Source organism: Ursus americanus, chromosome 7, assembly GCF_024610735.1.
Source record: "Ursus americanus isolate L20-20 chromosome 7, mUrsAme1.1.p, whole genome shotgun sequence".
NCBI classification, from domain to species: Eukaryota; Metazoa; Chordata; class Mammalia; order Carnivora; family Ursidae; genus Ursus; species Ursus americanus.
In genome coordinates this window covers 10478571-10495410 of record NC_142133.1, presented here as the reverse complement: position 1 = coordinate 10495410, position 16840 = coordinate 10478571, and the positions used below count along the sequence as shown (strand labels likewise).

At 35.7% G+C, this 16840-nt stretch overlaps 1 protein-coding gene across 2 annotated transcripts in view; it reads left to right on the top strand.

Moving 5' to 3' along the window:
- Positions 1-16840, top strand: part of EIF5B (eukaryotic translation initiation factor 5B) — an 86272-nt gene that overhangs the window by 34739 nt on the left and 34693 nt on the right. For both annotated transcript variants that reach the window (XM_045771660.2, XM_045771659.2), the window contains exons 2-9: positions 2148-2273; positions 2375-2459; positions 3097-3769; positions 4860-5077; positions 5679-5829; positions 10846-10944; positions 11403-11492; positions 13781-13855. In XM_045771660.2, the coding sequence (XP_045627616.1) occupies positions 2148-2273; positions 2375-2459; positions 3097-3769; positions 4860-5077; positions 5679-5829; positions 10846-10944; positions 11403-11492; positions 13781-13855 (1517 nt within the window). The remainder of the gene's footprint in view (positions 1-2147; positions 2274-2374; positions 2460-3096; positions 3770-4859; positions 5078-5678; positions 5830-10845; positions 10945-11402; positions 11493-13780; positions 13856-16840) is intronic.

Here is a 16840-nt window from a genome sequence, read left to right as displayed (position 1 = left end):
TTGTAGGTGAGGTGCCAAGCTTCAATCATTAACCATCTTACCATCTCACCCTGTTTTTAGAAGCTTCTGTGGTGTGAAATATTGGCAGAGGTGCCTTTGGAGATACTGCTGATTGATGCTTGGCCAGGCTTAGGTTTCTGTTACTCAATGAGACTTAAGGATGGTTCTTGATTCTTTCCCGTCTATTTACAACACATCCAATTGGTCACTTAAGTGCTGCTGATTGATTCCCTCACTATGTATCTTACATCATCTTGCTTGCCACTGCTGCAAGTCAGGTGTTCATTTTTTCTCGTTGTAAATAACTATAAAAGCTCCCTAACTGGTCTTCCTACTTCCTACCTAATTGGGGTTCTAGTCTGCCACTCATACCAGAGGTAGCTTTCTAAAATGCAAATTCGGTTTTGTAAGCAGAGTTAAGAGTTTGTTACTGTGGAATCAGAACTTCTGGGTTCAAATCTCATCTCTGCCTTGTGTCATCCTGGGTGAATTCTACATGCCTTGGTTTCTGTATTAGAAAGAAGGATGACTACTCAAATTGGGCCCACAGTCACTTGGAAAGATTGCTAAAAATACCCTGTCTAGCTCCCACCCTGTTACTGGGTCCCTTAATCTTGGGTTGGGTCAAGAAATCCATAACTTAGGAAAAACATCTCAGTTTGTTCAGATACCCTTTTATGAGTCTTCTTAAGACATCATCTACTTCGTCTTTAGGTTTTTGTACTTGGGTCTGATACGATATGCATACCTGCTTGTCCAGCCCCTTCAGTACTTGGTTCCAGGTTTGTGCCTCTGCCAAGAAGTGTCTGACTTTCTGATTGTGGATTTCATGCTTCAGGAAGTCCTGTCCATTGCAGCAGTTCAGTGTTCTATAATCTTCCTCAAATACACTGTCTAAAATATAGGACAAAAGGAATTGTTTCAGTTCTGTACAACTATTACATTTGGCATTTTGTAATTCCTGGCTTATTGATTTGCTGTCTGTTTCTTCTAAGATCCTTGAGAATAAATTTTATATCCTCAGTGTCTTATTAATCTTAAAATTTTATTTATCATAGAGCTAAAAGTTATTCTCAAGAAATTTTCTTTACTGAAATGAAGCATGTTTATAACAAGGTGTGCAAAGTGGGGGGTCATGTTGCACCAAATCTTTTTTTTTTTTTTCTTTTTTTTAAAGATTTTATTTATTTATTTGTCAGGGAGAGCACACAAGCAGGGGGAGCAGCACACAGAGGAGAAGCAGGCTTCCTGCTAAGTAAGGAGCCCAATACAAGACTTGATCCCAGGACTCTGGGATCATGACCTGAGCCAAAGGCAGATGCTTAATTGACTGAGCCACCCAGGTGTCTCGAAGTCTTTGTTTTCTTATTGTATCATTTATTTGGATTCATCTGCCTTTCATATTTGTACCTCTAAGACTGACTGACCTCCTTGGTTTTCTGTAGTTTTTAACTGGAACTTAACTTTGATTTCTTCCAATATTTGTAAGTGAGGACATTGTAGGGAAGAGCCAGAAATGAAACCAAGAATGTAAAAGATTACGAGCAGATTTGGTTCTGGGTTTTGGATGTTTTATGTGTTTTATTTAGTAAATCATTCCTAATTCATTTAGATTTGGTTGTGTGGTCATGTTTTGCCCAAGGCATTCAGACTTTGTGCATCTTACTTTTCCTGTTGGCAAAATGAGGTAATAGATGAGATGGTTTCTAAAGTTCCTTCCAGCTCTAAAATTTCTATTCCAAGAAAAATGAATAGCTGTTCAAATATTTAGGCGTAGCTATTAATAATAAAGTAATAAGGCTTGTTTTATCTTTTAAGCTTTCTCCATTTTATAAATAATTTGTTTCAGGCACACATCAAAAAACTTTGGTATCAACAAAAGTTAATTTCCTTCTCTTGTTACCTAGATTTTCCTGGAGCTGTTCATTATAGTTTTGTCTGATTTGAGTGTAACTTTATTGAAACAGATGCAGGGAGGCTGATCAGTAGATATAACTCAAGTGTTGTCATGAAAGAGCTTGCCAAATGATTTTTCTCAACGGGCTGCTAATACATGAGAAAAGTCAAAATATTAAAAAAAAGTCTGTTAATATGGTAGATTATTTTGCTCTCGAGTAACATTTAGATCTTCTCTGTTTTTACTTAAGTGCCAAGGATGACATTGATCTCGATGCCTTGGCTGCAGAAATAGAAGGAGCTGGTGCTGCCAAAGAACAGGAACCTCAAAAGTCAAAGGGGAAAAAGAAAAAGGATAAAAGAAAGCCAGACTTTGAGTAAGTATATTTCAAATACATTTGATTTTTATTAACTTTGGTACTAGATTGACTTATTAAGCTAATTCAGTGCCTCAGAATATATTTTAATCCTTTTCTAGTGAAGACGATATCCTGAAAGAACTGGAAGAATTGTCTTGGGAAGCTCAAGGCATCAAAGCTGACAGAGAAAGTGCTGCAGTAAAGGTGAAAAACAGACCATTGTTACCTGTTCTGTGTCCTAGTGCCAGTTTCGGGGAGCTGCTTTTGGAGGCTTTTGAACAGTGTGAATATGTTAGTTAAACATTTCTATAAATTCAGATGCCAAAGAGGGAAAACAATTTTTAGGAAAGAAATAATGTGTTTTAAAACGTTTCACAGATATAAAAACATTTTATTTGGGAATTTAAAGGTATTTTGTGGTATGTTGCCTATTCATAAAATTGGTATATTTGGAGATAGAACATTTCCCATCTCCAGTTTCTGTGTTCTTTCTTTTTCATTCTTTGAATTTGGATAGCCTCAGAGTAATGGGAAAGTGATAGGCATATTTTTTCTTTCAATTTCCCCATGGGCTCTGTATGCCATTTGAGAAGGTAGTGAATGTGAACTGATGATTGGTACTTGCTTCAGAGCACCTGGATTCTGAAATTTACAGTGAATGTGAAATGTGCTTGAGGCCTAGGCTAGCTTCTAGTACTTAGTTTTATAATCTTATAAAAAGGACCTTATTTTGAAGTTATTTTGAGAACTTTTTCTGTGTGTACTTAGTAAAATACATGATTGAGGAATCTGTTTTTTAAAAAAGTAACTGTTAAAATTTTTAACAATGAAAATTTTTTAGCCAACAGAAAATAATGAAGAAGAATCCACCACAAAACAAGATAAAAAAAAGAAAGGACAGAAAGGCAAAAAACAAAGTTTTGATGATAATGATAGTGAAGAATGGGAAGATAAAGATTCAAAATCAAAAAAGACTGCAAAGCCAAAAGTGGAAATGGACTCTGGGAGTGATGATGATGCTGATGACTTTAATAAACTTTCTAAAAAAGCTAAAGGGAAAGCTCAGAAATCAAATAAAAAGGCGGATGGGTCAGAAGAAGATGAGGATAACAGTAAAAGAGTTAAAGAGCGTTCCAGAGTAAATTCTTCAGGTGAAAGTGGTGATGAATCAGATGAATTTTTGCAGTCTAGAAAAGGACAGAAAAAAAATCAAAAAAATAAGCCAGGTCCTAATGTGGAGAGTGGGAATGAAGATGACGACTCCTCCTTCAAAATTAAGACAGTGGCCCAAAAGAAGGCAGAAAAGAAAGAACGCGAAAGAAAAAAGCGAGATGAAGAAAAAGCAAAACTGCGGAAGCTGAAAGAAAAAGAAGAGCTAGAGACTGGGAAAAGGGATCAGAGTAAACAATCTCAAAAGAAATCTGAAGAAGAAGCCGTAAAATCCAAAGTGACCCTTGATATTGGAGCAGTCCCTATCTCTGAAGAGAAAGGAGAGACTCCCACAGCTGCCGAAGGTTGGTAATATTATCAAGGAAGGGGCTGAAGGCTTAGATTGATAGTCTAAGTTTTGCCCCAAAATCATATTGGCTTTTGCTCCTGGTTATACAGGAACTTAAGTTGTAAGAAGAGGACTTGTAAAAATTATATATAAGTAGTTTTGACTTTCATTGTTAAATATAAAGTATAAAATATCTTTAAAATGGTTTGTGTAGAGACTAGAATTTTTAAAGAATTTCACTGTGAAAACAGTTTTGCTGCTGATAAAGACTGGTAGTTGTCTAATGATAAATTTATTCCTTTTGATATCTGTGTCAGATAATAACAGTTCTTTCCTATTTAAAAAAACTTTATTTTTGTAAATACTTTCCTTTTTTTAAAAACCCAATTCAATTTATGAAATAGAAAAGTAAAAACATGCTAAAAGTAACATCTTTTAAGCAACAGTGAGCCAAGTTTTTGTGCCAGAACCAATTAACAAAAAATAAATTTTCTAGCTAAAATTCTCCTTCAGAAGAAGAATAAAGATCAAATGATTCATGTAGCTTTTTTTTTTTTTTTTTTTTTTTTTAAGACTAGAAAGCTTTTAATGGAAAAACTGACCTATCTTTTTTAACCAAATTTTTATTATCTGGACATCTTTGAGGAGTAACACCACAAAAGTAGCTTCATAAACTTTAATGCTGTAGACCTCTTGAAATGTGATTATGTTTTTTGTTTTGTCCTCCTAATATCCCCTTAAGGTAGGCGTCATTCCTATCATCCCCATCTTATAGAGGTGAAACTAGCTACAGAATGGAGGCAGGAATTCAGATACCATGGATTAAGAGATACATTAGGTACAGTATTATCTGCTTCCTGCTGTTAGGATCCCCCTGTCTTCTTGGATCGCCCAGGAAATTTAGAGCAGCACCAGTATTGTAGGCTTCTAAGGAGGAAGCTGGGCGGTTTTGAGCTATTCTGGGTACCCCCTTGATAGGGCTAGATACCTTACCCTGCTGCTGGCATCAGTCTTGGCCCAATATGGTCCTTGAATTCTGGGGTTTGTTTATCACTGCTTAAGGAAACAACTTTTTAAAAAACACTGCCTCTATTCTTTTTTGGTAGATGACAATGAAGGAGACAAAAAGAAAAAAGATAAAAAGAAAAAGAAAGGAGAAAAGGAAGAAAAAGAGAAAGAGAAGAAAAAAGGACCTAGCAAAGCCACAGTAAAAGCCATGCAAGAAGCTCTGGCTAAGCTTAAAGAAGAAGAGGAACGACAGAAGAGAGAAGAGGAGGAACGCATAAAGCGGCTTGAAGAGTTAGAAGCTAAGCGTAAAGAAGAGGTATGTTTTCATGAAGTTGAACTTAAAAGTCTCTGCTCTGTAAGATATCTTTAACCTTCTAATTCTAAAAATGTCATAGTTGTATGGTAATTTAGTTATGTTATTTTCTGATATAAAAAAGATGAAGCAGGGGCGCCTGGGTGGCACAGCGGTTAAAGCGTCTGCCTTCGGCTCAGGGCGTGATCCCGGCGTTCCGGGTTCGAGCCCCACGTCAGGCTCCTCCTCTATGAGCCTGCTTCTTCCTCTCCCACTCCCCCTGCTTGTGTTCCCTCTCTCGCTGGCTGTCTCTATCTCTGTCGAATAAATAAATAAAAAATCTTTAAAAAAAAAAAAAAAAAGATGAAGCAATACAGAAAATCCTACCTTTATTTCCTCAGTTGCAGAAATTGGTTATGTATCCTTGCCAATACTCAGTCTACTTTCATGTAATATTAATTAATACTTACTATGTCCAACCGTTAAAATATTTTCATTTGGGTATTCCTAGTATAATACTTTGCCTGTTATCTCAAGAGCTTTATATTTGAGTTTGGGTTCTTTACATTTAAATTTTATAATTAGGCCAGTACAATTTTTGTCTTATTTATGTACTCTTATGCAGGAAAGACTAGAACAAGAAAAGAGAGAAAGGAAGAAGCAAAAAGAGAAAGAAAGAAAAGAACGCCTAAAAAAAGAAGGGAAACTTTTAACTAAATCCCAGAGAGAAGCCAGAGCCAGAGCTGAAGCTACCCTTAAACTCCTACAAGCTCAGGGTAAGTAGTATTTTTAATTAACTGAACAATCTAGAAGCTTCTGTCATACAGTTACAGGTCTGTAATGGTCAAAAGCAGAATTGAATTAAGTCAGAAAATTCCTATGACAATGCTGTGGAAAAAGTGAAATAATAATGTAAAGAATAGGGATACCTGGCTTGCTCAGTTGGTAGAACATGCAGCTTGGTCACAGGATCATGAGTTACAAGTCCCATACTTGGTATAGGGCTTACTTTAAAAAAAGAAAGAAAGAAAGAAAAGAATAGGTAAGGTAATTAGATTATTCTGGGAGATGACTTCTGTAAAGTGAATTCTAAACACCATATTATTTTACTTGTATTTTGCTTTAGTATGTTTCTCTTAACAAGTAAGGATTTTTTTTTAATGTTAAGTAGAGTTTGTATTATTACATAAAGCAAAATTAATTCCTTGACAGCATCTGGTTTTCCATGTTTAATTTTTCCCCTTATCTCCAAAATGTTTTTAATAGTTGATTTGTTCAAATCAGGATCCAGATTAGATCCACACATTGCATTTGGTTATGTCTGTCTCTCACTGATACCACTACCCATTCTTGTTTTTGGCATGCTCTTTGTCATTTGCAGATACTGGATTATTCTTTAGAATTTCTCATATTCTCAATTTACCTAATGGCATTTTCCTGGGTGTTGGCTAATATACTTCTCTGTCCCTTATACTTTCTTAGATGTAGCAGTTTGGCTTCTTCCAAGTGGTGCTATGTACTTCTTATTGCCTCATGTCAGAAGGCATGTGATCTGGTTGTCTCACTTCTGTGATGTCAGTATTGATCATTGGGTTTAGGTATTGGCAGCTTTGTCCATTATACAAGTACTCCACTGACTTTTCCTAATAATAATTTAATATTCAGCCTAATAATTTAATATCCGCTGATGATCATTGCAGAGTTGTGATAATTAGCTACAATCTTCCTTTAAAGAAGAGCTTTCCCTGAAATGTAGTTCATGCAAGAAAGCCAGGATAAATGCTTAATTCTTATTCTTTATTAATTTTCAGAATAATAGTGTCTTAATGACTTCCAGAGGTGATCAGTGAGTGTAATTTTGTTTTTTGGTTGTATATCATTTTCTTTTAATGGGGTTTTATGTAATTGATGTGGTTTTAGCTCATGAAGTCATTCATGTTTTTTTATATTCAAATTGTCCCATCTTTGGCCAGTAGGAGCTCATTCAGGTTGGTCCCTGTGAGTTTTTCTACATGACTACAGTGTTCTTAGACCTCTTCCTTGCTTTCTAACACAAGTTATCTAAGGTTTATTTTGCACATTTTCTGTCCTAGATCTGGAATCACCTGTTTATCCAAGGAACCTTGGTTCCTTTTAGTTTAGAGACCACAATCTGGACATACAATTGATTGTGTTTTTGACAGATAAGATGATTTAAAATAGTGTTTCTGCTCCATTGAGAAGAATATATTAGGACCTCTCAATTTCCTGTTCTTGTATTTCACAGATTTTTATATGACAGTAATTTTGGTGCTTATGCTATAACTACAGTAATATGTATCATTTATTGTGTATTATGTAACTGATGCTGTCATAAACCTTTGACATTGTCTTTTTTCTCATAAAAATCTTACAGGTATTTTCATTCGCATCATTTAGGTGAAGAAATAGAGACTCTGAGTTTTAGCAGCTTGCCCCCAAGGTCATGGAGCTGAGATTTAAACTGATCTGTATGACCACCTCATAATTATGCATTATGTGTTCAGCTAGGAGCAATAAATGTAGAGAAACACAGTACTTAGATTTCAGAAAGTTTTGTTCTTAATTGGGGATATAGTTTTTTGAAGATGAAATTAGAGAACAAATATGAGTACAGCTAGCACCCAGATATCAGATTTGGCAGGTGACTATCTGGAACGCTAAAAGCAGTCATGAAGAAATTGGGATGGGAGTAATTTGCCAATCTTAGTAATGTTTTATGGAGTAGTTTGACTTGTACTTATGAGATTAGATGAAAATTATTTTTTTTAAAGATTTTATTAGAGGGCGAACGCAAGCATGAGCGGGGGAGGGACAGAGGGAGAAGCAGATACCCCACTGAGGAGGGAGTCTGATGTGGGGCTTGATCCTAGGACCCTGGGATCATGACCTGAGCCGGAGGCAGACGCTTAACCGTCTGAGCCACTCAGGTGCCCCAAAACACACTTCTTACTAACCCACAGGTCCAAAAGGAGGTCTTACTGAAAAAAGTATCTTGAATTTGGGGGGGAAAAAAGGGAACACACAACATATCAAAGTTTGTGGGATGCAGCTAAAGCAATGCTTAGAGGGAAATTTGTAGTGATAAATGCTTCAGGAAAAAAAGGTCAAATCAATAGTCTAAGCTTCCCATCTTAGAATAGAAGAGCAAAGTAAGCAGAAAGAAAAAAATGCAGAAAACAATGCAGTATAAAATTCAGTGGGGTGTCTGCTTCTCCCTCTGCCCCTCCCCCTGCTCATGCTTGCTCTCTCTCTCTCTCTCTCTCAAATAAAATCTTTAAAAATAATAATAATTTTCATCTAATCTCATAAGTACAAGTCAAACTACTCCATAAAACATTATGAAGATTGGCAAATTACTCCCATCCCAATTTCTTCATGAGTGCTTTGATCATCTCATGGATGCAGAAAAATCATCTGACAGAATTTAGCATCCATGTATGATAAAATTTCACAAACTCGAAATAGAAAAGTTCCTTACTTTACTAAAAGAGATCTACAAAAAAAAAATTCAACCATTGCACTTAATGGTGAATTATAGATGCTAAATCTTAATATTGTAATTAAGACAAAGATTTCCACTCTTAACCACAATCATTCCATGTTGTACTGGAACATCCTAGTGTGGGCAATTGGGGGGAAAAAAAAAGTAAAAGGCATACAGATTTGAAAAAGTAAAACTCTATTCACAGATGATAGCTGCCTACATAGAAAATACCATGGAATCTAAAACTGAAAAAACCCCCACAAAATCCTACAATAAGTGAGATTAACAAGGTTATAGATAGGGCCAGTACGCAAATATCAATTATGTATCTGTATGCTAGTAATAAACAGCTGAAAATCAAAACAGTATTATTTGTAGTAGTACCCCCCAAATAAATTAAAAATTCTTCATTATAATTCTAATATTTGTGGGGTCTATATGCTGAAAACTGTAAAAACATGAAAATAATCAAAGACTTTTGTAGATGGAGAAATGTTGCATTCACAATTGGAAAACTTGATACTGTTGATTATCAGTTCTCCAAAATGACCTCTAAATTCAGTGCAGTCTCAGTCAAACTTGGAGCAGGATATTTTGTGAGTATCTATAAGCTATTTCTAAAATATGTATGAAAAGGTAAAGGAGTTAGAATGGCCAAAATATTTTTGGAAATAATATACTTAGAGGACTCAAAATACCTGATTTCAAGACTTCCTATAAAGCCGTGGTAATCAGTACAGTGTGATAATCGCAAAAGCAGCAATAAAGACAGATCAGTAGAATCGTCTGTATATGGTCAGTTTTGGGGAAAAGATAGTTTTTAAGTAAAATACAGTGTTGGCAACAACTAATGTTGAAACAGTTAGGTGTCTAGATGCAAAAACAAACCAAAAGCCCAGTCCTAAATCTCATGCATTGTGTAAAAATAAAAAGATCATAAATCCAGATCTAAAATGTACAACTACCAAACTTCAGGGGAAGAATAGTAGAAAATCTTTGTGACTTTGTGTTAGTGCTTAGTTTAACTTAAAAAGTGTAATTCATAAAAGGAATGTATTTGGGGCGGTCCAGTTAAAAACTTGCGCTGCAGCAGACACCACTGAGAGAATTCAAAGACAATAGCTGAAGATCACATATCTGACAAGGATTAATATGCACAATATGTGAAGCTAACTCCGTATTCAACAATAAGAAGAGCAACAGTCCTATTTAAAAATGGGCCAAAGATTTGAACAGAACTATAAACAATGAAAAAAATGTTTAACATTAGTCATTAGGGAAATCCAAATTAAGACCACAGTGAGATATCACTACATACTTATTTGAAATACATAAATTTTTAAAACTTGCCTTTTTCTGGCAGTATGCAGAACAGTTGGAACTCACCTACCTTAACTGGTTGAAATGCAAAACTATACAGTCAATTTGGAAACAGTTGGCAGCTTCTTACAAAATTAAATACATATTTGTCTAATGTCCCATCATTCCTAGTCCAAAATATTTACCCCAGAGAAATGTTCACACAGAAACCTGTATACATATGTTCATAGCAGCTTTATTCATAATTGTCAAAAACTGGAAAAAACTCAAATGTCCTTTAGTTCTCTACAGAATAATGGAATGCAATAGAAAGACATGAAGCTTTAGTACACGGTTAGTACATATAACAATGAGGAAGACCCTAAAATCCGTTATGATGACAGCAGCCCAGACTATGAGGTTTCATTCCTGTGAGATTTTGGGGAAAAAAACAAATCTTTTGGGACAGAGAACAGATCAGTGGTTGCCAGGGGCTAAGAGTATAAGTAGGGTTTGATTACATAGAATAGCACAGGGTGATGGAATTGTTCTGCATCTTCGTTGTGTTTACTAACTACATATTTCTCAAAAGTCCCAGAACTGGGCACCAAGAAAGTAGTATTTTAGTTTATGTAAATTTTAAAACGCCTTATATAGAAAAGAGGTTTTTCCATGAATGTATATATCTCTGAGGTGAACAAAATGTTATCTTTTTTTTTTTCTTTTAAGATTGATTTATTTGTTTGCTTGTCAGAGCAAGAGCACAAGCAGGGGGAGCAGCAGGCAGAGGGAGAAGCAGGCTCTCTGCTGAGCAAGGAGCCTGATGTGGGATTCAGTTCCAGGACCCTGGGATCATGACCTGAGCTGAAGGCAGACGCTTAACCAACTGAGCCACCCAGACTTCCCTAAAATGTTATCTTGTTAAGTAGCATTTCGTAGATGATACACAAATAACATAAATCTAAAGTTTTTAATTTTTGTCCCTTAGGTGTTGAAGTGCCATCAAAAGACTCTTTGCCAAAGAAAAGGCCAATTTATGAAGATAAAAAGAAGAAGAAAACATTACAGCAGCTAGAAAACAAAGAAGGTTTGTATACAAAGTGACCTGTGATTTAGAAACAATTTTGTTTGCTTTTTTCTTACAAACTTCAAAGCAGTGTCTTTTAAAAAGAAACCACAAATCAGGATTACATACTGAAACTTATTTCCTATACCTTGTTTCTTATTATTGTTAATCATTCTCAACTAATTTAAATGACAGGCTAATGGAAAAGTGCTTTTGTTTGAAAAACCTAGATCTTCCCAAAAACAGCTGTTCTTAACTGTCATTCTTATTTTTCTTTGTTTCTTCTCAACCTTTTGTAATTTCACATTGCTCCTTGAGCAGACTGTTTCCTGTAAAATATATGGTATTTAAACATTTTCTAAACTTGCTAAAGAATTTAGATTTGTACTACTGGTTTTTATTCAGTACTTAACAGAGCGTCCCAACAGAAATTATGCACTGAAAAAGTATTGTTAACTTAGTTTCTTCCCTTTTTTCAGTATCTGAACCAATAGAATTAAGTGCTGCTGTAGAAGCTGTAGAGCAAGGAGTTCCAGAAAAGGAAGAGACACCACCTCCTGTTGAACCAGGCCAGTAGCACTGACTAAATTGCTTCTGTTAAATAGCACTGATGTGTCAGAATTTGTCTTAGTCATCATTGATGTGGGGCAAGCAAATATCTGGCAGGATGGTATTCTTCATACTTTTCTCTATAAACCATTTCTTTCCATTTCCATTTTGAAAAAGTTTAGGGCTCTCGGGAGGCTCATTCAGTTGAGTATCTGATTCTTGATCGTGGCTCAGGTCTTGATGTCATAGTTGTGAGTTCGAGCCCCGGTGAGTTTGAAATCCAAGCTGGGCTCCACTTAAAAAAAAAAAAAAGTGGGAGTGAGACTTGAATCAGTTTTTAGTAGTGTCAGTGAAATGTAGAGAGAACAGAAGTTTTTTGGATTTTTTTCTCATGTTTTCATTTATGGGTCAGAAATCTTAGGTGGTGCCAGGAAGACCTGAAGTTCTTTATTTAATCCTTTGGAAGCATTTTAACAACAACTTTTTAAGAGTACTGTAAAAATTGGCATTTTAAAACCTCCTTGGAGGTCAGCTTCTATTTACTAAACAGAGGATTCAGTTTATTCATTCTGTGTATGTGTGTACGTGTTTTGAGGTTGGAGAAAGTCTTTGGCTTATTTTTTTAAGATAAACATTGTTTTAATTTTTTTTTTTTTTTAAAGATTTTATTTATTTATGTGAAAGAGAGACAGCCAGCGGGAGAGGGAACAGAGCAGGCGAGTGAGAGAGGAAGAAGCAGGCTCCTAGCAAAGGAGCCCGATGTGGGACTCGATCCCGGAACGCCGGGATCACGCCCTGAGCCGAAGGCAGACGCTTTTAACGACTGTGCTACCCAGGCGCCCCCATTGTTTTAATTCTTACACTAGATACTGATAGCCGAGCCAGAGGCTAGCTACATGTATGGTTAACAAAATCAGGAGAATCTCCACTGTTTAAAGTTTGAAGTTGGAATAAATAGGGGAGAATTTTTTCTCCCCTCCTATTCTTAGTATAAAAAGGATCTTTTACCTGGTACAACTCAGCTTAGCATGATGACATTGGGAAAATCAGGTTGATATGCTTAATGGCAGTCCATTATTTTAGGTGACATTTGTAGTAGTAGAAAGAATTGCTAATTTAGAAGGATGTTTTGGGTACATGTACCTGACTCATTTCCTCTTCGTCAAGATGATCCAAACTAGTTGGCAAATAATAATTATTACAGGGAAGCAAATACCACTTGTCCCACTTGGATTTGAGAAATCGTTTTGCTTTACTGGATTTCAGTAAAAAGGGTCATTAATGTTGAGAATATTAAGTCTTTAATAATCAAAATTACACCTTTCTGGATGTTTTTGGATTGTCAGCAGATATTCTTTCCTTATTTTCAACTGGAGTGTAGAGGTGTAGCTTTATACCTACAACTATGGTTTAAGTGGTATTTGTATGTAGTTAAAGCAATAAAATAAGTAGTAAATTCTTAGGTATGACATAAAAGTTTGGAAGATCAAAATGAAGATACACAGTAAGTAATCCTGTCTTATTTTGTGGGGGATATGTTTTGAGACCCCCCGTGGATGCCCAAAACTGCAGATGGTACTGAACTCTGTTTTCTTCTATACATACATAACTGTGATAGAGTTTAACTTATAAATTAGGCACAGAAAGAGATGAACAGCAATAAGTAATAATATGAACAGTTAGAACAATATACTATAATACGTTATTAAGTGTAGTCTCACTCTTTTAAAATATTTTACTGTACTATACTCATTGTTCTTGTGACGACGTGAGATGATAAATACCCATGTGACTAGATGAAGTGAGATGAATGATGTAGGCACTGTGATGTAATGTTAGATTTCCACTGACCTGACCATACGTTAGGAGGAGGAAAGGAGGATCATTTGCTTTCAAGACCGCAGTTCACTGTGGGTGACAAAATGCAGAAAGCAAGACCATAGATAAGGTTGGGGGGACTATTGTGAAATTTCATTTTTCCTCAAGAACTGAGTGTAGTCATCTACCCTTTTTAAAATCTAACAGAACATTTCAGTGTCTGAGTTTCTAATATTTTAAGTATGTCAAATATGAAATCTGGTTTAAGGTTAATTTGGTGTATTAAAAATTCTAGGAAATTGTGCAGCAGTTGGTAATACTAAATTATAACATGTAGCTATATTGAGAAAATAGTTCCAAAGATGACAAAATTGTATGTTTTTGCATAATTAAAATATTTTTAATGTCAGCATGATTTTCCACTTTTTCTAAAAGCAAACCCCTATTTCTAGATGATTTCTATGTCTTTAACAAAAACTTTAACTTACAGAAGAGGAAGAAGAAACTGAAGATGCTGGATTGGATGATTGGGAAGCTATGGCCAGTGATGAAGAGAGAGAAAAAGGTGAATAGCTCATAAGTACATGTTGATAAATCTAATGGTTATTAGAGGTGTGTATATTTAAAGGGATAGTCAGTCTTCTGATTATGAAAGCCATACGAACATTTCTGGGAATAAAAAGCAGTCTTGGATCTCTCCATTGCCATCGTTCCTAAATCCTCATGTGGATCCTCACTTTATGAATAAGTGGTTTTTCAGGGGCTTCTAGGTTTTAAAATTTTTTCAGAATGATGTTGTAAATGGGTTAGGTTATTAAAGCTAGCCTACAAAAAAAGCACTTTAACTTGAAATATAATACAGAGGTTAATACAAGTAAATAGTACCTAATCAAAATGAGTAATTTTTCTCTTTTCATTACTTTCTGTTCTGTGTTACTAAAATCTACTTTCTTCGGTTTTAATTTGCTGGTTTTTTTTCCCTAACTTCTTGAGATGGATATTTGGTTTTTTGGTTTTTCAGGGTTTTTTCCTAATACGTGCATTTTTTTTTTTTTTAATTTTAATTCTAGTTAGTTAACATGCAGTGTTAATATTATTTTCAGGTGTATGATAGAGTGATTCAACAATTCCGTATATTACCTGGTGCTCATCAGGACAAGTGTAATTGTCAAGACCTCATTAACCCATGCTCCCCTGCCTCCCCAGGCCCTGCCCTACCGCAAACCTCTCCTCTCCTCTGGTAACCATCAGTTTGTTCTCTGTAGTTAAGAGTCTTTTTCTTAATTTGTTTCTTTCTCTTTTTTTGCCCTTTGCTCATTTGTTTTGTTTCTTAAATTCCATATGAGTGAAATCATGTATTTGTCTTTCTCTGACTGATTTGTTTCACTTAGCATTATACTCTAGCTCCATCCATGTCATTGCAAGTGACAAGATTTCATTCTTTCTCATGGCTGAATAATATTCCGTTATATATATATATATACACCACATCTTCCCTGTCCGTTCATCTGTCAGTGGGCACTCGAGCTGCTTCTGTATCTTGGTTATTATAAGTAATGGTGCTGTAGACATAGGTGTGCATGCAATCCTTTGAATTAGTGTTTTTGTATTTTTTGGGTAAATACCTGGTAGTGTGATTATTGGATGATAAGGTAGTTCTATTTTTAATTTTTTGAGGATCCTCCACACTGTTTTCCACAGTGGCTGCACCAGTTTGCATTCCCAGCAGCAACACAAGAGGATTCCTTTTTCTCTACATCCTCACCGACGTGTAACACGTTTTTAAAACTAAATTTTTTGTTAAGCATTGCTTTAGCCAAATTTCACAAGTTCTGATGTTATTTTTTACTTCCCATTTTAATATATTTTACCTAATTGATAGAAGTGTAGTTCGTAATTTACAAAATTCGGATTTTCTAATTATTTTCTTGTTACTTCATTGAGATCAGAGAACATACATGGTTCTATCTTTTGAAATACACTGAGACTTAATTTACAACCCAGCACATGGTTGATTATTGGGTTTAATATGTGATTGGAAGGAATTTATATTCTGCAGTAGTCGTGTGCCTTGTTCTCTGTAGAGTTAACCCTTGAACAACATGGGTTTAAACTGCAGGAGTCTACTTACAGGCAGATTTTTTTCAGTACGGTTTTGTAAATGTATTTTCCTTAAGATTTTCTTCATAACATTTTTTATTTATCTGGTTTAGTTTATTGTAAGAATACAGTATGTAATACACACAAAATATGTGTCAGTCAACTGTTTATGTTATTACCAAGGCTTTATGGTCAGTAGTAGGCTATTAGTAGTTAAGTTTTCTAGGAGTCAAAAGTTCTGCATGGATTTCCAACTGCATCCCCATGTTGTTCAAGGGTAAACTGTATTTGGTCAGATTTTGTTCAGGTCTTTTTTATTCTGAGATTTTTTTCTGGACTGCCTTTTCTCTCTGTTACTGAGAGTGGTGGGTTAAAATCTTCCTTGATTGTAGATTATCTATTTCTCCCTGTGTTCTGTTAATTTTGTTTGATATATTTTAGTGCTATATTATTAGGTGAATACACTCTCATATTTTTTGATGAATTGACTCGTTGACTTATTCTATTGTGTTTTCTTTATATTGTGTTTTATTTATTTTTAACAATGCTTTTTGCCTTAAAGTATTCTTTATCTGGTATTAATATAGTGACATACCTTTGATTTACATGATCTTTTTCTATTTTTAACTTTATCTCCTTAATTAGTACATAGTTTTTTATTTTATTTTATTTTTTAAAGATTTTATTTATTTATTTGACAGAGAAACAGCCAGCGAGAGAGGGAACACAAGCAGGGGGAGTGGGGGAGGAAGAAGCAGGCTCCCAGTGGAGCAGGGAGCCTGATGCGGGGCTCGAAGCCTGATGGAGGGCTCGGTCCCCAGTCCCTGGGATCACGCCCTGAGTTGAAGGCAGACGTTTAACGACTGAGCCACCCAAGTGCCCCCATAGTTGAGATTTTTAAATCCAGTTTGTCAATATTTATATTTTACCTAGACCACTTAGCCCATTACGTTTAACCCTTTATTTAATTAATGAAGAGTATTTGTTATCTTATTTAGTCCTTACTGGTTCTGTTTCTTCTTTTGTCCTTTTTTTTTTTTTTAAAGATTTTTTTTTTAAATTTATTTATTCGACAGAGAGAGACAGCCAGCAAGAGAGGGAACACAAGCAGGGGAAGTGGGAGAGGAAGAAGCAGGCTCATAGCGGAGGAGCCTGATGTGGGGCTCGATCACCATAACACCGGGATCACACCCTGAGCCGAAGGCAGATGCTTAACCGCTGTGCCACCCAGGCGCCTCTCTTTTGTCCTTTCTAATCATGTTTGGGGTTGTTGCCTTGTTTTGTTTAAAATTTTATTTATTTATTCAGCAGAGAGCAGGAACGAGAGCGAGAGAAAGCACAAGCAGAAGGAGCAGTAGAGGGAGAGGGAGAGCGGGCTTCCCACTGAGCAGGGAGCCCAATTTGTGGCTCGATCCCAGGACCCTGGGACCATGACCTGAGCCAGAACTGA